Here is a 21,493-nt window from a genome sequence, read left to right on the forward strand (position 1 = left end):
TCTTGCATAATTTTTGAAATTTTTCTGAATCACCGCCTGTCGTGGAACGCACGCGGAAGTAAATATAAGTCGTAAATTTTGTTTGTCCAACTCCATGTCAACATCTGTGACATGATCTTGAAGCAGCACAAGAGATATCTCGATGAATAGATTCATAAATTATTTTAAAAGCGCATATCTGACACATAAATCACATTTATATCAAGAGTGTAAAGAGACATCATATAATCATTACGAGATAACGTAGTTCCTTTAAAAGACTAATTAGCATAATAAATATTTAATTATCACACGCGTTTTGTGTACGCCAAAATGAAAGTATTTATCAAATGTTTCCTTTTTTTTTATTCGATTTTACGAGAGCGATCGATTTACGATTCCGACCGTGCGAGAGGAAAGGTCCGGTGAAGTAAAATTATCAATGATAGTGTTGTCAGTATCGTTTAACTGAATGGTGACGTCGTAAAGATGCTTGTCCAATCTGCTCCGAATGTCGTCTGCAGGGACGAATTGACGTTTCCTACTGAAAAAGCGAGCGTCTCTCTACAAACGGGGATTGCGAAAAAATAAATTGCGCAAAAATATATATATATATCCATAATAAACAGAATAGTGCGACAATGAAGAAAAAACGAAGGAGACGCGCGGCGCGTCGAGCCGCGCCGAATACGAATTTCGCGGGCGTTCTCATTCGCGAGGCAGGAGCTTGGACGAGCGGAACGAGCGGAACATTCCGCGATTTCACGTAAACGAGGCAAAACGCGAGCGTATAAGTACGGGGCAAGGTGGGAGAGGGAGAGAGCGCGCGAGAGAGAGAGAGAGAGACGGAAAGAGCTCGCGGACGCGATTTTTACGCGAGGGAGACGCTGCGGCGATTTCACGAGGGGGAAAACGAAGCGAACCTTCGATCCCTCCGGTGGATCGCGCGTGGTCGAGGCGCTCGCGAAAGAGAGGATCTTGAGGAGAGGGAGAGGGGGGGGGGGCATGGACGCGAGGAACGCGCGGGACGCGAACCGCCACCGCCACGACTAGTGTTGTCGACGAGAAGGGTCGACACCGTCGACTCAAGGAGGCGATCGGAGCACTTGCACACGCTCTTTTTTTCTCCCCCTCCTCCCCCCACCCCCCAACCGCCACCCTCCCCCTCTGCGAGCGACACACGGGGCCGAGAGGATCCGCGCGAGCGAAACGGACGGACGGACGGCTAGGAGGCACGGCTGGCGAGTGTTTCTGCGACTCGTGTGCTCGTGGATAGACCCGTGGGGGACACCCGTGCCGGCGACGGACGCGCGGACTGCGCTTCGCGGGGTGTAGTGAAACACATGTGTCGCGGCCGCGCGGTGTTTTCCACCGCCGCGGACTGCTGTTGCTGCTGCTGCTGCTGCTGCTGCCGCCCGTCGACGTACCACCACCGTCCCGCTGCGGGCTGCTGCCTCGCGGGCGGTCTCGGGCACGCGGACCGCGGGAGGAGCACCACGGGGCTGCGCCCGTCCCCGTCGCCCGTAAGCTTCGCCAGGAGGACGAGTACCAGGATGCGCCGCGCCGCTCCGGCGGCGGAGTAGCCCAGAGGCGGAAGGCGGTAGTGCGTGCCTTGCGTGCGTGGGTGGGTGGGTGTCTGTTGGCGACCGCCAACACGCTCGTGCACACCGCGCGATTTCTCCGCGCGCGCCCTGCCCTGCCTCGCGAGCGCGAGCCGCCGCCGCGGTCGAACTGATATATACCGTGTATACGCGCCACCCGACGCGCGGCCTGCGTCGCGGAGTCTCGTCGTCGCCCGGAGTCGTGGTGACCCGGCGTCGTCGCACGCGCACACGTTGTACGTACACGTACGTCGCCCGAGTGGAAGGAGAGAGAGAGATAGAGAGAGAGAAAAAAAGAAAATGAAATATGTCGCCCCTCCGTCTGGAGGATTCGACGCCGCTGCCCGCGCACCAGTGACTGGTCCGCTGGTACGATGACAACACCGCGACCGTGCCAACGACGGATGATTGCACCGGAGTACGGTCACGCGCTCACGCCTCCCGCGTGCCTCGTTGGGGAATAAACGTCAGGCGAAACGGGTGTTTCTCGCGTGCCGAGCCGAACCTGCGTGCGTGTGTGTCTGTCAGCCATCATGATCGCCCGCGAGTCATGACTTCTGTGCAGCTCCACAATTTCTGACGTCTCGCCCTCCCCCCTACCCCTCCACCCCCACCCGGAGAGTGGCATGTGTTTTGACCGCCTGTCGTCCACGTGCCTCAGACGTTTGTAAACTGTAAGGGTCCTCGTTTTCCTCGGGAGGATCGAGAGAGAAGGAGATTTCGGGCAGGAGTGACGAGGATGTGTCCCTCGTCACCGACTCTTGAACACCTGGATGTTTCAGGTTTAAATCTCTGAGAGAGAGAATCAACAGGTTCTCCTATCCCTAGTTGGTGTCTCACGTTGATAAGTCCAAGTATGAGAGGTCCAGCGGAGGAAAATGGATACCGGTAAAGTATCAGCATGCGCGAAAAGTCAGCAGAATGCCATGCTCACGCAGGTCACGTGAGGGGCACGACAGAGATGTGCTCGCGTGATCCACCTACATTGCACCCGACCCTCGCCAAGGCAAACGGTAAAAATTCAAGTCCCCAGCCAGCTCATCACACGGAGGCGCAACGTATCGACGGCGCTCTGCTGCCAACCCCTGGTGGTCGCCTGAAGTTCTTCAAGGATGGAAAGTTCATCCTGGAATTGTCTCATCGCAGGGACGGTGAGAAGACTACGTGGTTTCCCGTGCCGAAGAAAACCTTCTGGCCACCCGCCAGCACCATCCCGAATCGACAGGAGAGCTCCACTTCCCTCAGTGGTGGGTCAAAGGAAGCATCGATATGAGATATTAGAGTTCCTTTTATATCTTATTACTTTATATTTTATTATACGTTAGCAGAGCTCTTTTTATATTTTACTATTTCTTTTGCGTATACGCTTATTATGCCTCTGAGAAGAGACTTGTAAATATTGTTTTCTTGAACCTTTTGCTCCAATGTTTACATTAATGTTGTAGTGTAGAAAAAAAGGTAGGCGCAGTGCAATCAAGCTAATTCGTACGTAACACGTGCCTCTGCATTCTGTTCTCAGTTTCCGATGACAATTCGTCGGTCCAATCCAGTCCTTGGCAGAGAGATCACTGCTGGAAGCAGACCCATCCCCGACGCAGGATAACCACGGAGTTCAATTTTTATTATCGTCGAAACCCGAGGACTCGCCTGTGCGCGCATCTTCGCCTGATAGCGAGGAAACGCAGACGCCCGTTGGATTCCACGACCGTGGTCCCAGTTCCGGAATCGACGGCCTATCCGGCGAGAACGTCGCGGAAATTGAATGGCACGTCGTCGTCGCCGTCGTCGTCGTCGTCGTCGGGCAAAGTGCTGAGCCTGATCATCGATAAGCTGGCGCGCCTGCTGGATCCTAACGTCGTGTCACCTCGCAAGCGCATACTGCGAGAGCTCGAGAGAGTCTCGCTGGAGGATCAGGCGTCCAAGAGACGGGCCACGCCGCAGCCGGTTTGCACGACGAGCGCGCCGCCGACTCCCTCCTCGAAGCAAGTGTCGTCGTACAGTATAACGAGTATCCTGGGGGAGGACAAGCCGAGTCCCGAGCCGGGTTTCCTGAGGACACTGCTGAAGCCGGACGACCGGCAGCCTGTGAAATACTCATCGACCAACGCCTACCCGAGGGTACGAATCGATCCCTACATCGGATCCAGCAATACGTCCGTACACCATCCGCTCTACGGGATACCGATGTTGCCTGGACCGTACAGGGCGGCGCCTTTATGGATGGCGCCTCATTATCCATCTCCCGTCCACTATTCGCCTCCTATGCAGTTGTACGCATCGCCGCATTCTCATCCATTGTCCCCACATTACAAAGACTACAGGGAACAAACTCTCACACCTCCTTCAGGTATATATATATGTATATATATTCGTTTATGTTTATAATAATATAATCGCGGGACACAAAAGTAAATAATATAAGGATCGACATTTATTCGAAGATGTGCTGGTGACACTTATTTCCCGTTTTACAGATACGCCTCTGAATCTGTCGAAGCATGCGGGTTGAATCTCAGGATCCCAATAGAGTTGGTGCCTTACGAGTGGACAAGATACTACGCAAACACTGCCCGTGCAACGACAATGCGATATATATTAGTATTTTTTTATTCATAAAACAATAGTATCTTAGCAAGTAGAGAAAGAGAAGAGAGAGAGAGAGAGAGAGAGAGCGAGCGAGAGAGAGAGAGACACAGGTACAGGATGAAGCCAGGTAGATTGGATTTTGGGAGAGCTATACTTGTACATACAAATGCATAAATTTGTCAATGGCGGCATAGGTATTTTATATTAATATTACGCAAGATTCAAAAAGAAAAAAGGAAAAAAATCGTGAGTGGTAATATACAAAAACGTTATGGATAAAAAAAAATGCAACTGTGTGTGTATTACACGTGTTTTATCGTTACGCGACCTGCGAGTAAAGCCGCGTAAAGTAAGAAAAGAAAAGAGAGAGAAAAAAAAAGAATCGGTGCGCGATTTTTTAAAATTATTTAAAACGATCGTAAACTCACTGTATATGTAGTCGACGCGGGAATGTGTCGGCAGTCGAACGAGTGTCATTCGTACGTTTTTATTTTCGACATTGCTATTCGTATTTTGTATATCGCGGACGAGGACGCGGGTGAGCACGCGCGTCGTAAGCCTGTGCACGAGCAGGTCTCATCCTGTGCATCTCATTTATGCATTTTCCCGTTATTCTTATAACGTTACTTGTCATTATTATCATTAATGAAAAAAAAATGGTACATTTATCTTAAAGGAATCGATAAGAAAGACATAGGATTATGTACAGAACAGATTATTGCCTCTATATCTCTAGCGTATTAATTATTCTTAAAGATAGAAATGCATAATAAATTTAGGCTCTAAATAGAATATATCCACAATGGTATACAGTTATTTATATGATATTATATATAACGCAAAATACGAGAGCGAGAAAGAGAGAGAGAGAGAGAGAGAGAGGGAGAAAAGGACACAAAATTACTTTGGTAACGACCGGTGGGGTGTGCCTTACAGAGATAATTAACGAGAAATTCCATGAAATTAAATTATGAACGAATTCTTGCGAATGTGTATTATTATAAAAAGGAGGCACTATATATTGTGTATATAATAAATATATCTTTGTGTTACGTGTATTTTCATCAAATCGACATTTATTCGTTGCTCTATTTATTATTTAGTCAGGCGCATCGAGAAACATTTTCACGTGAGGAAGCAAGGCAAGCTCGCACAGGTTCTACAAATAATTGAGTAATTCTAATTGTTCAACGCGTACGCGATTCCCCTTTAGCGATTCCGACAAAATGGAGAAGTATGTGACTGCGCAATTAGCAATTGTATAGAAAAAGACTAATTTCGTAAATATAAATATTTCATATACTAAAACATTATTTCATTTATCACGAGCTCCTCTAATTACCAATCGGGAACCTAAAAAATATTCTCTAACAATAATTATTCTCTGTACTGTTCGATGTTTCAATAGAAATTGTTCAATTATTTACGATTGTGCAACAATTATTCGAAAATTCCAACAATTGACTCCGTCATTTATCTTCTGCAGTGTAATAAATGTATATTTATATTTATAAAAGCGAAATCAAGCGACGTGGCATATCGCAACGTTCAGAATCGTTGTGTTTAACTTTAAACGCAGGGTGATTATTAGATTTTCTTATAACAAATGCATACAAAAAAAGGCATTGGCAAATTTTTTCTTTTAATATTAAAATTTATTATAATTATACAAACAAGTAAAAAGTAATAAGAGGAGGATTTACAATTAGTTTTTCATTACATTTAAACATGAAAATATCGAGCGACACCTGATTGATTCAATACAAGATCTTCCGATTGGTTGACCAATAAGTTGATAAACAGTAACTAATCGCTTGTTTAAGTAAATTCAACATATAATTAAATTAAATTATTTAAACTAATATATTAGAATATGTGTAAATTAGTAAGATAATTAGTTTTATTATAATGAAATTATGATTTACATGGAAACCTTTTACTATCATTTGTATCAAATTTAATTATGCATTTATACAGAAATTACACAGATATTTATATATAAATAGATTTATATTTTCCATCTGTACGAAAAAAATGTTTCTTTCACGCATTTTTCACACATATACGAGAGCTGTTAACAAAGGAATCATATTATTCGATAGTATTAAGAGGAATTATAAATCTTAATAAAATCATCTTCAAAGTGTCAATATATTTATAACGAAAATACAATTCGAAAATTGGCGCAGATTGAAAAAAGTGGCGGACCAATCGCGAGCAGCCGTTTCAAGATCTCACCCGGGTTTAGAGAGTCTCTATAGAAACGGGCTCTCGTTCCAAGTACGCCACCCAAGTAGTGCGCCAGTCCTGCCAGCAGTGGCGCTCGCGTGGCCCGGCGTCATTGGTCATCATATTTCTCCGTTACTCCGCGACCGGAGTGCGTTGGCTTCTCGCACAGGCGCGCGACACTGGCGGCCGGACTGTGTGGCGCGAGTCAGCCCTGTGGAAGTGCAACACACGACGCGGCGGCCGTGCGAGAGAGAGATTGTGGACGCCGCGCACGAGAGTCGAGTCGGGTGAGTGGTTCTTCTCGCGGACGAAACCCGACTCTCGAGGTGCGGTGGTGTTCTCTCCGCGCGCGCGGACGAACGAACGAACGGTCGGTCGGTCGGGGTAATTTCCGGGCCCCCCTAGCCTTCTCGTTCGCGGCAGCGTAGCGCGGCTCGGCGCGAGAGAGTCGCCGACAGTAAAATGGCGGGCCGTGTCGGCCTCGGTGCTACGAGCGACGGCAGCGGCGGCCGCCGCCGACGTTGCTAATCGCTCGATCCTCGGCGCGGGTGGGACACGTGCGGGCTCGACGAGTCCCCGCGGATCCGCCGAACGTACGGCGCCGCGCGGTACAGCGGATTTTCCCGCCCTTCCCGGCTGCTGTGCGTGCTGTGCGTGCGTTTTCATACGCATACACGTACGCATACAACGACGCTCGCACGCACGTATTACTCTCTACGCGTTCACGCACGCACGCACGCACGCACGCCGTTCGTTCGTTCGTTCGTTCGGATAGCGTGTTATTGCAAGACGGAACAGACGGCGAGCCGCCGAACGTTTCATAAATCTGAGTGGTGTGTGAATAACAGTTTAACGGCGCAAGCACGCACGTAATAATTCGGATTCCGGCCTTCCGAAGGAGAGTAGGAGACAGACAGAGAGCGAGAAAGAAAGAGAGATACACAGGTAGCGAAACCCCCGCAGGCGGGAGGGAGGGAGGGAGGAAAAAGAGAGAGAGAGAGAGAGAGACACAAAGCGGCGTGAGCAGAGGACGGAGATAGGGCAATAGAAAGAGAGAAAACCCCCCTCCTTCCCGAGGGAGACAGAGAGGCAGACGGGCAGAGGACGCACTGGCGGCAGACGGGAACGCGAAAGTTTTAGCAGTAGTGGGTTGACGGTGGACAAACAAACACGATGGAGTGACTACGCTGTGTGAGGTGTTGACCGTACCATTCAGCTGACGAGAGAGACGCGAGCCAGCGAGGAAGAGAGAGAAAGAGACGGAGTGATTCCGCGAGGGATCTACCGGAGTAGTGGAGAGAGAGAGAGACAGCGTGAGCAACGAAGAGACGGTGATAATTAGATAGAGGGAGAGAGAGAGAGGTGCGAGTGCCGCGCGATCGGCGGCGGCGGCGACCGCCGGATTGTAACACACGTTGCGGAGGACGACGAAGTCTTGATGCCGATGCCGGCCGAATACCACGAGGGCCACGGTAACCACGAGAACGCCAATTTCGCTCTTGGCTCCACGCAGGACGCCAATAATATGACAGCAAACATGTACCGAGTGGGAGGTAAAGTATAAACCGCATGCATTCCCCCGCGGCCGTGTTATCCCGACGACGGCGATAACGACGTCGACGTCGTCGTCGTCGTCGTCGTCGTCGTCGTCGTCGTCGTCGTCGTCATTCTCGTGTAATTCGAGAAAGAGGGAGGGAGAGAGAGAGAGACAAGGGGAGAAAGAGAGATAGCGGCTTTAATTAACTCCGAGAAATTAATGTTTGCAAATGGCATCGCAATGGCGTCCCCTATACCCTCCGCGCGCGGCGCGTTCTTCCCCCTTCCCCTCCCGCTTTTACCGCTCGCCCCCGCTCCCCGCGCGCCCTCTCTTCTTTCCACTCTTCATCTGGATCTCCCTCGTACTCCGCCACCCCTCGCTCCCCCCTTTTCCGCTCTTCCCCCCTTTGGTAACGTTCTATACCTACGCTCTGGCTTTTCCTCCCTCCCCCCCCTCCCCCCTCCTGCTCCTTGCCCATCCGAGTCGTCCATTCTTCTGTCTCTCTCTTTCTCTCTGTCTCTCTGTCCCCCCTGCCCTTCATCACTTTCCTCCCCCGCGCAATCGTCCTTCCTTTCTCTCTCTCTCTCTCTCTCTCATGTTCAGGTCACGTTAATTTCTTGCGCGACAAATCTCGCGGATCAAAATTGGATCCTGGCGATTACCGGCCAGGAGCCGCCGTTTGTTCGTTATATCGATACATTCGTTATATATCGTGCACGAGATACCACGCGCTAGATCTCGCGGACGAGAAACGGTTTTCCTTTACCATCTCCCTCTTTCTCTCACTCACTCACTCACTCACTCACTCATGCTCTCCCCTACTCCTCTCTGTCTATCTCTCATTTCGATTTTGTATTACCGGCAACGGTGGTGGCCGCGGCGTGCAATGTCCCGCCGAAATCTCCACTTCCGCAGTTGCCTCTACGTATTTTCCAGAGATCTCAAGAAAGTTCCTTCCTAGATCTAATCCCCTTCTCCTCTCGGACACACTGCTTGTGTATTTCGGAAGTATCCCCGAGATTTTCAAGAGAAGATTGTATTTTGGGCGCGAGATAATCAAAGCTTCAATATCATAGTTCAATATCAGTAGATAATCAAGTTCTTTTGAGATGGAGCACAATAGTTTACAGTTTTTGCAATAATTTGAGGAATAACTTATAATAATAATATTAATTTATAGTTTTTTCTCTTTTCATTATTTTCATAAGATTGCGATAAGACTGTTGTTTCCTTTTTTTTCTTACAGATTACGTATATTTTGAGACCACCACCTCGTCGCCGTATCAGATTAGGAGGATAGAAGAATTAAATAAGGTAAGGTATTAAAATGAGCGGAGCGGCCGACTTGAGCGCGCTGCTGCATTTTAGCGAGAAATTATAATGAGGATCGACCGGCTATTTATATTCGTCTGCACTCATCTATCTAAATATATTGAAATTCTCTTTAATAATGCAGATGTTATGCATATATATATACACACACAGACCTAGGCTGCCGCCGCGATAAAACTCGTATATAAAATTCGTTAAATCATTCCCGTTTTTTCTTCCAGACCGCGAACGGGAATGTCGAGGCAAAAGTCATGTGCTTCTTCAGGCGGAGGGATTTGCCGCCTACCTTAGTTATGCTGGCGGACAAGCATCAATGTAAGTAGCACACGTCCACGCGCGGCAAACTTACCGTGTATATTATCGTAAATATTTGTAAAGGTGTGGGAGGACCGTGTGTCAGAGAGTATCTCACGTTAGTATAGAATTATTCCGATTTTTTATTTCCTCTCTCTCTTACGTCGCTTCACGCACGTCTTTTTTTTTCACGTTTACCAAGAAAGATAATACTTCCCCTTCTTCTAGATATAACTAAAAACACGCTTCCTCGAGAAGATCTATATTTTCCGATGAGCGTTTTCTTATAACTATCCCGGATTTATCAATTGTATACTAACGTTATTACTAACAACGCACGAGAATGCCAAAGCTTTTCGTTGGTGCGACGTGAGAAAAAAAAAGTATAGGAGAGCGGAAGCTCTCCCGCGCGCGTATCTCCCTCGGAGACGACTGTCCGCGTCTTGAGCGCGACGCCACCCGCCCGCGCCGCTCGCGACGGTCCGGCGAAATCGCGCGCAGCGTTTTCGAGCGTGTACATACGTACACGCAAAGCGTACAACGCGACGACACCACGGGCGAGACGTTGAATTATCGCAAAGCACGAGAGGGACGAGTTATAGTTTTTTTTTATTTTTTATTTTTTTTTAACGCTCGCCGACTCTTACACCGGCGAGATCGATAGCCGTTATCATATAGGTGAGGTAAATTTCATCCGCGAGTCCACGGGTTTCATCTCACCCAGCACGGAAGATTCTGGCCGCAATTTCCGAGGCGGGTATCGATTTTCTCCGCTTTGGCAATCATTATTGACGAGAGACACCTCTCTCTCGCGATACAGGCGGTAACGAAAATTCGAGAGATCGGGAGGAGGGGGGAGGGCAGGGGGAAGGGGGAGGGAAACGCGTGCGACACACCGCGCGCATCTCCGTGCGTGTGTGCCGTTGTAACGTGACTCGCACAGAACCGGGAAGAGTCACGCGGAGCATCGAGCTACCTTTGCGATCGTCGTCGTCGTCGTCGTCGTCGTCGTCGTCGTGTAACACAACGTTGTACATAGTCGAGGGAGCTTGGGTTTCATTCGTATACATCAGGATCTGTATTGTAACGCGACGCCACGGAAACGTGTATCTCTCTATTAGGAAAGGAAACAGCCGTCGCGGCTCTCGAAAAAAAAAAAAAATCATCCTCTTCCCTATATAGAATCCGATCGATCGACCGATCGATCGATCCCCGAGGGGAGACGCGTTTCTCGCGAAATCTCGCGCTCGAGGTGCGAACGGCTTCGCGCGTGGCTGATCTTCGGCGAAACGATCCCGCTTACTCGGATACCCCGATATTAATACGGTTCAAGGGCCGAACGAAAAAAAAAAAAAAAAAAGAAAAAGGAAAAAAAAATTGTGCTCCCAGGAGACACGCGACGCACACGTACACACGTACACACATACACACACACGTATATACACACACAAGCGCACGCATGCACGTTATACGCACGCACGCATTTCTGTTTCGTTCGCGCCGCGCGCGTGTATATAGAGTTACACACGTTATCCCGGGGCTTTCTCGATTTTTCCTTCGCAATGACAAAGATAATGAGACGCGGGGATTTGGGGTGGGAATGTATAATAAGTAAAGTTGCGGGGGTGGTTGGGCGGGTTGTGGGAGACGGGGGTTGTATCGATCTGCCTGGGGGGGAGGGAGGGAGGGGGATGAGGGGGAGGGGGTGGACGAAGGGGGGACGCTGGTGCACCCGCTAGGTCCCCCTTTTCCACCTCCTCATCCTCCTCCATCTCCATCTACCTCCCGGCCCTCCTCCTCCTCCTCCTCCTCCTCCTCCTCCTCTTCTACCGCCACCACCACCACCCCCTTTTTCCCCCCTACACCCACCCGGTCCACCCACCACCCTCAACTAAATGGATGGCTGACGCAGGGGTTGCTTGGGTATATGTTACGTGTATTTCCCCACACCGACACACGTGTGTATGTGTGTGTGTTTGTGTGTACGTGTGTGCCCGGGCGAAAATGGTGGGCCCCACTAGCCATCTTCGTTTTAAGCATTTGCTACCACTCTCCCCCGGTACGTTCGTCCCCCTCGCCTCACCAAACTCCCCCCTTTCCTCCACCCCCCTCTCCCCCTTCTTCCTCTCCTTCTCTTCCTCTTCTCTTCTTTCGCGCCCCATGTATATGTATATATGTATACGTTTCTCTCTCTCTTTGTCTGTGTCTCCGAATGTATGTATGTATGTATATGCTATATACATATATATATATATATATATATATATATATATCTGTATGTATGTATGTAACGGCCTCGTCGCTATGTATATGCGTTCGTTCGACGGTATTTGCTCCGAATTGGGTTCTCTCCCCTTTTCATCGTATATTCTCTCGTACTCTCTCTCTCTCTCTTTCTCTCTTTCTTTCTTGCTCCTCCGAGGTACCTCGAATTTTCGCGTAAAAATAAAAAAAAAGGAATATTCGTTTCTCCTTTGTCTTTCGCGGAAGTCGATACACACGCACCACGGGCGCTATCGCACACACCCGGGTGTGTCCGCGTGTGACTGCAAGCGGGGAACGGAAGGGCAAGGGGGGTGGTGTTGGGGTGGGGGGGGGCAAAGGGGGTCGAAGGAAAAGGGCTCTATGGGAGAAATCGGTTTCGGCTCGTGCGCTCACGCCCGCGCCGCACCGGCTGGCGGCGTCAATGCTCGCGTATAGGTATATATTAACAGAGAGACCCGCGTTGGGAAGGAAATATCAACGGCGCTAATCAGACGGTTGCGCGAAAGTCCGGCCCGATTATAATGAATTTTTACTCCGTTCTGCGGACCCCCCCCCGCCGGTCGCCGGCCGGCCGGCCGGCCGGTCGATCGCGGAAACCGCAAAAACGGGGCGCCGACGATTCCGCCGCCTTTTGTTCCTCGCGCGCGCTTTCCCGCGAGCGAGGAGGAAAACATCCGACACGGCACTCGGAGCGGAGCGCCCACGCACGAAAATCGCACGCCGGGCGGTAATTACGGGCGGGGGGGGGGAGAGGGTATCTATATGTCTCTCCGTCGTGTGTTACGCACACGTCCGCAGAACTCGAAATGAGGGTTCGGACGCCGGAGGTGGTATTTTGATCCCACGGAGGAGAAGAACGGTCAACGCGGAGGTATTGATCTCGCACGTCGCCCGAATGAAAATACGACGTGGGAGCTATGAATGGTAAATAGAAACGCGGACGGAATTGGGGCCCCCCGAGATAATCATGATCGCGCGAATCGCACGTGTAACGCAATTGCGCAATCACGATTGCGCCTGATGAGCCGGACGACGACGTGTCGGCTGGCGTGCGAATCGATATAGGAGATGTGAAAGCGTGTGTAGAAGGAACGTAAGGTGGACGACGGCGTGGTAGAGTTCTCGTTAAGGGCCGCAAGATGCTAATTCGCGCCTAGCACCCTGCAGTCGTAACGTTCTATCTTCCTAGCGTTTCTATTGTGTACGAGATTTAGAAAAAAAACAAAAACAAAAAACAAAACCGAGAGATACGTAGAGTGGGTTTCTTGTAATGAAAATTCCAGTGGCAAGCGCGGAGCAGCAGAGGTCAGAATCCCCTGCGAGTACACAGAATCAGAAACTCGAGAATCCCGACACTGCTAAGGAAATGACTAATAAAGATGGTATCGGGCCCAAAGTGATGATCAAAGGGGGCGGGAAAGGGGGCTGGCTGAAGGCCCCATTATCGGAGGCCCAAGAGCCCCATGGTGAGTGAGGGTAGTCAAAAGATCAAAAGGATGACCATTACCGACGAATCTAAATCGAGCCTCATGTATGCGAAATATAGCGATGCAAAAATAACAATTTTTTAAGATGCGTATATAAACGCACATGTCCTATCTATATGAAATATTTAATTGTAATATATACAAAATTTAATTTTTATATATATTTTTCATTGACTAATACAGTTGCTGGGCGCACGATTTTATTATATTTCTGGCGTGTCGAAATATTAAACGGCCAGTTTTATGCGTGTATGTGAGTACAAGTATTTTTAATACTTTTACAAATAGTGTAGTATATATATCTTGTATTTACGGTCTTATAAAATTGACATTAAAATGAATAATTATTAAAAATAGGCACAATTATATATCGAATTATATAATTATATTAATCTTATAATTTTTTTGACACATTAGGAAAAAAATCGAAATTGAATGTTTTCGCTCGCAAAGCGTTTAAATAATACGTAGATTCGTCGGTAAATGGCATACAACTTGCATCTTTTGTTTATCTCATTAGTCTTATATAGAAGCCAGTGACGATACAAGGCTACTGATTTAGCGGCGGGATTCATTAAAATTCTTTGTAATCTTGGTGAATGTCGTGAATCAAGGCAAAATTTCACTGTAAGGCCAAAGAGACAGTAAATTGGGCGTAACCGGGCTCCTTTCTTTAAGCTAATTGACAAAGAGGTTCGGTGACTTTTATCATACAAAAAGTGCCCGTACAAATCATTCATTCGCAATCATTCACATAAATATCTCGCCCGGTATTATTGACTTTTCGTATTTGATTCAACGTCTTATATTTAGAACACACAGCAGACTCCCGCGAGCGTCTGCTCTTATTTGCCGGCATCTTGATACTGCCTGTCAGCTTTTAATATTCTTAATCTTCCCGGTTTATCAGTCAAGTAGAATCTGCTCTCGTCGCCGCGACACACACCTTCCCTTCACCACGTCATTCATTTATCATTCATATAGACAAACGAATCCCGCCGCATCGTATACGATGACACTTTAGTAATCTGAGGCTTCTCTAAATGACATAACTTTTTATCGACAGTTAATCTCCTTTCCGTTGCAGATTATTTTTGCCTTGCAATTATTCTTCGTTTGCCTTTATGTTGCCCGCTCTCGCTGGTGTTTCTCTTTTTGGTTCAGTATACACCGTGCTCGAGTATTCATTGATTCTGCCGTATATCCCCCGCGCATTTCATTTACCTCATTACTTTAACTTCCTGCGAAATAGAGACGTGTAAGAGATTAATTAAAAAGATAATGCTACTCGGAACACGGTTAGTCTTGGGTTAGTCGAAAGCTGCAAGACGCTTGTGCGTAAATCAACTTCCGCATCTTCGATACCGAATCGATATCGAATTTCATTAGAGAAATTATCAAGACAATTACTTAAAAGCGACAAAAGTGATAATGGAAAATGAAAAAAAAAAAAAATAAAAGAAAAAGCTTTACGAATGTTCCAAGTACGAGACTTTAAGCATTCCGTTTCCTCGCGTGTTTAGCCTTTATATTTATACTCGTTGCAGTATGTAGACCTTACCGTTATCGCATACTTGTCTTTTGCATGCTCTCTTTAGAAAATGATCTCCTCCTTATAGTGATATGTGACTGGCTTTTTAATCAATTAAACGCATTAATAAAAAGTAAAAGCGTAACAATTCACGGAGGTTATAAAAATTATTTGCTTTAGAAAATTAAATGTATTATTTTGTTCACACAGTATATAATTATTCAGCTTCTTTAACTTCTTCGTTGTTGATAACATTTTTTTTCTACAATTCGAACTTATTGTTTTTTTTTATTTTACTTTTATACAAGACGATATTCTGTCTCACGATACACGGCACGAATATTATTGCGCTTTTTTTTTTTCACCGTGTATAGGGATGGAAGAAGGTGTTCCTGGAGGTGTAACGGAATTAAGTTCTAAACAACGTCACCAAATGAAACACAGGGAGTTGTTTTTATCGCGACAAGTGGAGACTATGCCCGCCACGCACATTAGGGGCAAATGTTGCGTTACTTTACTGAACGAAACCGAATCCTTGACGAGTTATCTGAATAAAGAGGATTCATTTTTTTACTGCTTAGTATTTGATCCTGCTCAGCGCACTTTGCTTGCTGACAAAGGTAAGATATATATCGAAATGCACTTTTTCCATCATATATATATATATATATATATATATTATGCACACGAAATCGAAATTAACGAAATTATGTTTTTTGCGTTGCAGGCGAAATTAGAGTGGGTAGTAGATATCAGGCAACAGATATACCGGCGGTATTGACACACGCCGAGAGAGATGCGGATACTCGCAAGCTACAGGACTTGGAGACTTTAATATGGACTCCGAGGCACAATATGACAGATCGTCAGATCGATCAATTCCTCGTCGTAAGCAGATCAGTAGGCACCTTTGCGAGAGCCTTAGACTGTTCGTCCTCCATTAAGCAGCCCTCCCTGCATATGTCCGCAGCTGCTGCATCTAGAGACATTACCCTGGTAAGAGACGATCCGTTTGGCGCACTGCAGACAGATAAAAATTTAATTGGATAAATTGATGTTCTCAGAGAGAGAGAGAGAGAGAAAGAGAGAAGAGAGAGAGAGTATTGGTCACACATTTCACATTTAAATCTTGTCAATTGCATTGCAGTTCCACGCGATGGACACATTACACCTGCATGCCTATGACTTATCGAATGCCTTAGCGTCTCTAGTACCTAGTACCGGTCCTGTATTGTGCCGAGACGAGATGGAAGAATGGAGCGCGTCCGAGGCGAACCTGTTCGAAGAGGCGCTCGAGAAATACGGGAAGGACTTCGCGGATATACGAGCGGACTTTGTAAGCATACGCATTAACACGCGCGGATAAATTAAAAAAAAAAACACGGCTACGTGTTTTTATCAATGTTTCTTATGTCTTACAGTTACCGTGGAAAACATTGAAGAACGTAATCGAGTATTATTACATGTGGAAAACGACGGATCGGTATGTCCAGCAGAAGAGAGTGAAGGCTGTGGAGGCGGAGAGTAAGCTGAAGCAAGTTTATATACCAAATTACAATAAGACTCCCGCGTCGACAACCGCTCCTTCCACCGCCACGATTGTACCTCTGGGCAACAGTAATAGCAACAGTAACGGAAAGCCGACCAGCGTTTTGAACGGTAACAGTAACGGCAGCATGGTGGGCGACAATTCCGGAATACTTATGGTCGGAGTCGGTGGGAAGCCGTGCGAGAGTTGTCAGGTCGTCCAGAGTCCACAGTGGTACGCTTGGGGACCCTCTCACATGCAGTACCGTCTCTGTCAACCCTGTTGGACGTATTGGAAGAAGTACGGAGGGCTCAAGGTATGCGTCAAGGGCACACCGGTGCTCAACGATAACGCGAGATTGTGTGACCGTGGTTAACGGTGACAGCCCCCCCTGTGTGTACTGCATCTCATGCGTGCCGTTTTCTCTTTGCCGCAAAACAGGTGCCGTCGCGCATAGACGACGTCGATCTCGAGAGGAAACGCGCCGGCGCCGGTTCGGATGAGGAGAGCAAGGGGATGGGCGGCGCGCACAGGCCGCATCGATGCAGCATTCCCACCTGCGGCAAGGAGTTCAAACTGAAGGCTCACCTGAGCCGTCACTACGCGAGCGCGCACGGAGTGGATCTGCGCGGCGCCGCCGGAAGCGGCGGCGGCGGCGGCGGATCACCACGGCCGGTCATGAAGACCCGGTCCGCGTTTTACCTGCGCACCTCCTTGCTGGCGCGCGCCGCGCGACGTCTGTGCGCCGCGCAGTTGCGCACACGCCACGCCGCGCGGGCGCCCCATCAGCCGGTGAATGCCGCGCCGTTGCGGCACCTATGCGCCCAGCTGGCATCCAAAACTCCAACGGAACTGCGTATCCTTGCACGCGCCGTACGGCCTCGGCCGCGTCCCCAAGTGATCGACATCGCCTCGCGCCTAGGCGATCATCCGTCACCCCGGCAGCCCGGCGACTGGGACTGGCTGACACTAACTGCCCCGGCGCAGCGCAAGCAACCCGACCGAGTCTCATTTCCACGTCCACCAAAGGCACCGGGTACGTAACGTGCAATTAATTTTACATGAGTGACATAAAAAGTTAGGCAATTTAATAAAAATTGGGTAAAGTAAATAAGACGGTCTGAACAAGTTGACAAATAATAAATGAGAGATAGCCGTAAGATTGTTAAGATAAGTATATTGAGCGGCAATTATATTTGTTGCATGGGAAATATTACTCATTATTCAACATTCTTGATGATTTCATTCCCTATATGTGTACACACACGCGTATGTGTGAGGTACATTATTATAGATGTATATGATCTAATAACATAAAGTATTATTAATGTTGCAGATGGCAGTCTTTTGTACGAGAGAGTACCAAACAAACCTGAGGTGGACAGGCTCACATTGACACCACCCCAGCCGCAGCCTGTTATGTCGACTCAACAAAATATCTTGAAACGCCCAAGACCGTTCGACGAAATCAATGGTTCAGACGGTAAATTTTATTATCTGCGCGATTCGCGCTATTTTATTGACGATTGATGTGCCAATAAAATTAATAATTGTTAATCAATACTTGCTCGTGAAATGTCTTGCAAACATGATTATATCAAAATATAACATTCAAGAATTATCTGTGCGATTCGCGCTATTTTATAGACGATTGATGTGCTAATAAAATTAATAATTTAGGGTGGTACCGGAAAAAACCGGGAAAACCTGGAATTCTCAGGAAATTTCATTTTTGCCTTTGAAAATCATGGATTCTCATGGAAATTTTTGAAATTTAATTTTATCCCTTTAGAAAGTAAACTTGGCCCCATATCGAAAGCTCCTAATATTGAAAGTTGATTTATTTTAAAATTGACATATACTATATATGAAGACTCTTCAATCTAAAATAATAACGATAATCCGTAAATAATAAATTATTAAGAGTCTAATAACGCAGAACTTGAGTGCGTGAAACAATTTAATTTTCACATATGTAGTTACATCTTCATACAAAATCTTTCGTTACATTTAAAAAATTTTATATGGAGATGTAACTATTGTATATAGAAGATTAAATTGTTTCACGCATCAAGTTCTATACGTTGTTAGAACTTTTAGTGTCTAATTTATTTTAAAGCTGCATTGAGAAGTTCTCTAATCTCACCTGGAATTTTGAATAAAATTCCCGGAAAATCCGAGAATTTTCAGGGAATTCTTTTACAAAATTTGAATACTCACCCCTGTATTTGGTAACTTGCTTGTGAAATGTCTTGCGAACACGCAATTATATCAAAATATAATATTCAGGAATTCTTTGTATAATAAAATTATCGCGAGCTTTCGTTTTTCCGTTTTTAGGTATTGCCCTGAACGCAGGACTTCCTTCTGCCGGACCGCCAACGAAAAGGCATCACTCGCAGCAACTACACCCGAAGCACACGCTGGAGCATCCCCCGCCCGCAGTTCTTCCTCTCGCGCCGCCTCTTAACGGCAGGGCCTCTCATCCACATTCTCTGCCTCACGGTCCGCCGCTGTCCAGAAGTAACGCGCGTAAGCAAGTTATGTCGTGGATGGACGCACCGGATGATGTCTACTTCCGCGCAACCGAACAGATCAAGTTAGTATAAAAGTCAGACTATCGAAAATAAACGTGAACCAATTTCTACGAATAATCAACGTAAACGAGTATAAATGTGTATATAATCTTTAGTCTTCAAATTTATCAATTACGTAAAAGTCTTCGAAGAAGTAAGATTATATGAAAGAGAAACGGATATATACATCACTTGCGATTTACTTATTTTTATTTCTCCAATTTGATTTTTATACCTCAAAAAGTCTTAATATTTCTAAATTTTTAAAATCTTTTAATATTTCTAAATATAAGAATTTTTTCCGTCTTCGTAATGTTTTAGTAATAGCAATTATATGGTAATAAGCGTGAACCAATCTCTTAAGAATAATCAACGTAAACGAGTATAAATGTGAATATAATCTTTAGTCTTCAAATTTATCAATTACGTAATAAAAGACTTCGAAGAAGTAAGATTATATGAAAGAGAAACGGATATACATCACTTGCGATTTACTTATTTTTATTTCTCCAATTTGATTTTTATACCTCAAAAAATCTTAATATTTCTAAATTTTTAAAATCTTTTAATATTTCTAAATATAAGAATTTTTTCCGTCTTCGTAATGGTTTAGTAATAGCAATTATATGGTGACGTATGCATTTGATTTAATGCTAATTCTTCCGACTTGTCGAATTGCAGAAGAGCCAGAAGAAACCTGGCCTCGATGGAATTGCGAAGAGCGGCGCGCAAACCGTGGCGCAGAATGTCGCTCCCCCTGAATCCGCTTCACCTCCAAAGAGCAGGTCGCCAAGACGATATGGTCGTCATCTTGGATTGAATTCGCACATTCGGGACAAACACAATCGGACATTGTATGTCGGTTTGCTAATCGCGAAGCATGACGCTGTAACGCAATTTTTAAGCAAGTGAAGGTCACAGTTTCGTGTATTATCATCGGCAGCTCCGATGGATTGTGTAACAGTCGCTAACTTTCGATCTGGAAGACCCCGGAAAGCTCCTCCATGACGGGATTTCCTTTTTTTTTTTCTCATGAAAAAACCGAGCAGATCCGAGTGGTAAGAGAAAAAGGCCTCGCTTGACCGAATATGCTTGTTGAACAATCGGAGAACATCGCATACTGAACTGTAACGACTTCACTATTACTACTGAAGAATTAAATGTCCGCGAACTAAGTCATTCAACGGATTTTTTTATTCGTATTATTGTTGTTATTAATAATAATTATTATTAATAATTGAATGTACATATACATTATACTACACAGCCACACGCAACCCACACACACACACGCACACATCCAACTCATGCAACAGCATATACACACATGATACACATACACGCGATACACACAACACACGCATCTCTCAACTTACACTTAATATATACATGGACATGTAAGTACCGAAAAGCGATTCGGTACGAATTTAATAGCGATAAAAAAAATATTGGCCGATATCTGCGGATAAGCATGAATAAGCTGTTCACAGAAAACACAACGATGGTGCAACTTTCGAATAACATGTGGAACAAGGTATACTTCTGAGTATAATATACTATTATAATATGCATTGTTATAATATTATAATATGCATTGGTATAATATTATAATATGCAATACTTCGAATATACTTCGAGATCTGTACCGGTATGTTTTTCAGAACGTTATTCAAGTGTTGTATTTTCTGAACGCAATCACAATGTTACGGCCATGCGAATGAGAACAGAGACGAATGCGTTTGGTAGCGAATGTGCGTAAGAGAGAAAAGGAGTAAGCGAGAGAGAGAGAGAGAGAGAGAAAGTGAGCGCGCGAGAGAGAATACGTAACCGAATGAGAGAATGTGTATTGTCGAATGACAGCGAATATATGAATTAGTACGTATGGGCGTAAGAAGCGATGCATTGTGAATATTTTTATTAATTAAAATTTTCAAGTTTGATGACTTCCGTCTAAAAAATTAATAAATAAACATAAGCATAAGTGAAGAAAAAAATATCCTAATCATATCTCGGCTGCATCGTTGATTCTTGTTTCAAAAGGTTTAAACTGCATGCGAGAAAAGCCTGCTCGATATCGCGACATCGAGAAAATTTCGTGTTTAACGAATCCGTGCCCTGGCCGCATTCCCTACCTCGTGCTATTCCTGAAGCAGCTAAAATAATTTCGAATTTTATTTTTATATCGAATCAGCATCACATGATTATCATCGATTATCGCGATACTCTGAAAATCGGTGTTGCAAAAATAAATTTCGAATCGCAATTTAAATCACCGTATATTTCTGATGTCAAATATTAGGATTTTATCTTTCTTTTGCGAGCGAGTAATTTTCGGAATTATTTTGGAAAAGACTGGTCTGTGTATTCGCCCGCGCTTATTGTATGTGATAAATCATTTTGTCCGCCATGCTCCAGCAAAATCACACTAAACCGTTAGGCACAATTTTAATCAGAATCAAAGGTCACGCGGATATTAGAATCCAGGGTTAATTATTAACATTAGATTTATTTAAAACAAATTGTAATTTTAAAGGACGGACAAAAAGAC

The 21,493-nt window shown here is 45.9% G+C and overlaps 3 protein-coding genes across 6 annotated transcripts in view; all 3 read left to right on the top strand.

Moving 5' to 3' along the window:
• Positions 1-213, top strand: part of LOC105462469 (probable phytanoyl-CoA dioxygenase) — a 1,422-nt gene extending 1,209 nt beyond the window's left edge. The window contains exon 3 of the mRNA XM_011709091.1: positions 207-213. Coding sequence (XP_011707393.1) covers positions 207-213 — 7 coding nt within the window. The remainder of the gene's footprint in view (positions 1-206) is intronic.
• Positions 214-1,580: 1,367 nt separating this feature from the next.
• On the top strand, positions 1,581-4,823 carry LOC105462388. Its single transcript, XM_011708928.1, has 3 exons — positions 1,581-2,827; positions 3,100-3,927; positions 4,055-4,823. The coding sequence occupies exons 1-3, from the start codon at positions 2,482-2,484 to the stop codon at positions 4,087-4,089; spliced, it is 1,209 nt and encodes a 402-aa protein (XP_011707230.1). The 5' UTR covers positions 1,581-2,481; the 3' UTR covers positions 4,090-4,823.
• Positions 4,824-6,587: 1,764 nt separating this feature from the next.
• LOC105462389 (metastasis-associated protein MTA3) lies at positions 6,588-20,888 on the top strand. Of its 4 annotated transcripts, none has more exons than XM_011708931.1 (13): positions 6,588-6,721; positions 7,244-7,948; positions 9,179-9,246; positions 9,486-9,579; positions 13,107-13,289; positions 15,216-15,461; positions 15,569-15,837; positions 15,989-16,177; positions 16,263-16,685; positions 16,811-17,405; positions 17,706-17,852; positions 18,710-18,968; positions 19,627-20,888. In XM_011708931.1, the coding sequence occupies exons 2-13, from the start codon at positions 7,834-7,836 to the stop codon at positions 19,763-19,765; spliced, it is 2,727 nt and encodes a 908-aa protein (XP_011707233.1). In that variant the 5' UTR covers positions 6,588-6,721; positions 7,244-7,833; the 3' UTR covers positions 19,766-20,888. The 4 variants fall into 4 exon arrangements, with proteins under 4 accessions (XP_011707233.1, XP_011707232.1, XP_011707231.1 ...); XM_011708930.1 differs by having other exon boundaries at positions 6,588-6,682; XM_011708929.1 differs by having other exon boundaries at positions 6,588-7,948.
• The last annotated feature ends 605 nt before the right edge of the window (positions 20,889-21,493 follow it).

Source organism: Wasmannia auropunctata, unplaced genomic scaffold (assembly GCF_000956235.1).
Source record: "Wasmannia auropunctata unplaced genomic scaffold, wasmannia.A_1.0 LD336099.1, whole genome shotgun sequence".
NCBI classification, from domain to species: domain Eukaryota; kingdom Metazoa; phylum Arthropoda; class Insecta; order Hymenoptera; family Formicidae; genus Wasmannia; species Wasmannia auropunctata.

Coding starts and splice junctions, on each gene's coding strand:
- LOC105462388 (XM_011708928.1), top strand. CDS start 2,482: ATGCGCGAAAAGTCAGCAGAATGCCATGCTCACGCAGGTCACGTGAGG. Junction 2,828..3,099: donor GAGCTCCACTTCCCTCAGTG/GTGGGTCAAAGG, acceptor TTCTGTTCTCAG/TTTCCGATGACAATTCGTCG. Junction 3,928..4,054: donor AACTCTCACACCTCCTTCAG/GTATATATATAT, acceptor CCCGTTTTACAG/ATACGCCTCTGAATCTGTCG.
- LOC105462389 (XM_011708929.1), top strand. CDS start 7,834: ATGCCGATGCCGGCCGAATACCACGAGGGCCACGGTAACCACGAGAAC. Junction 15,838..15,988: donor CATCTAGAGACATTACCCTG/GTAAGAGACGAT, acceptor ATTGCATTGCAG/TTCCACGCGATGGACACATT. Junction 17,853..18,709: donor CGAAATCAATGGTTCAGACG/GTAAATTTTATT, acceptor TTCCGTTTTTAG/GTATTGCCCTGAACGCAGGA.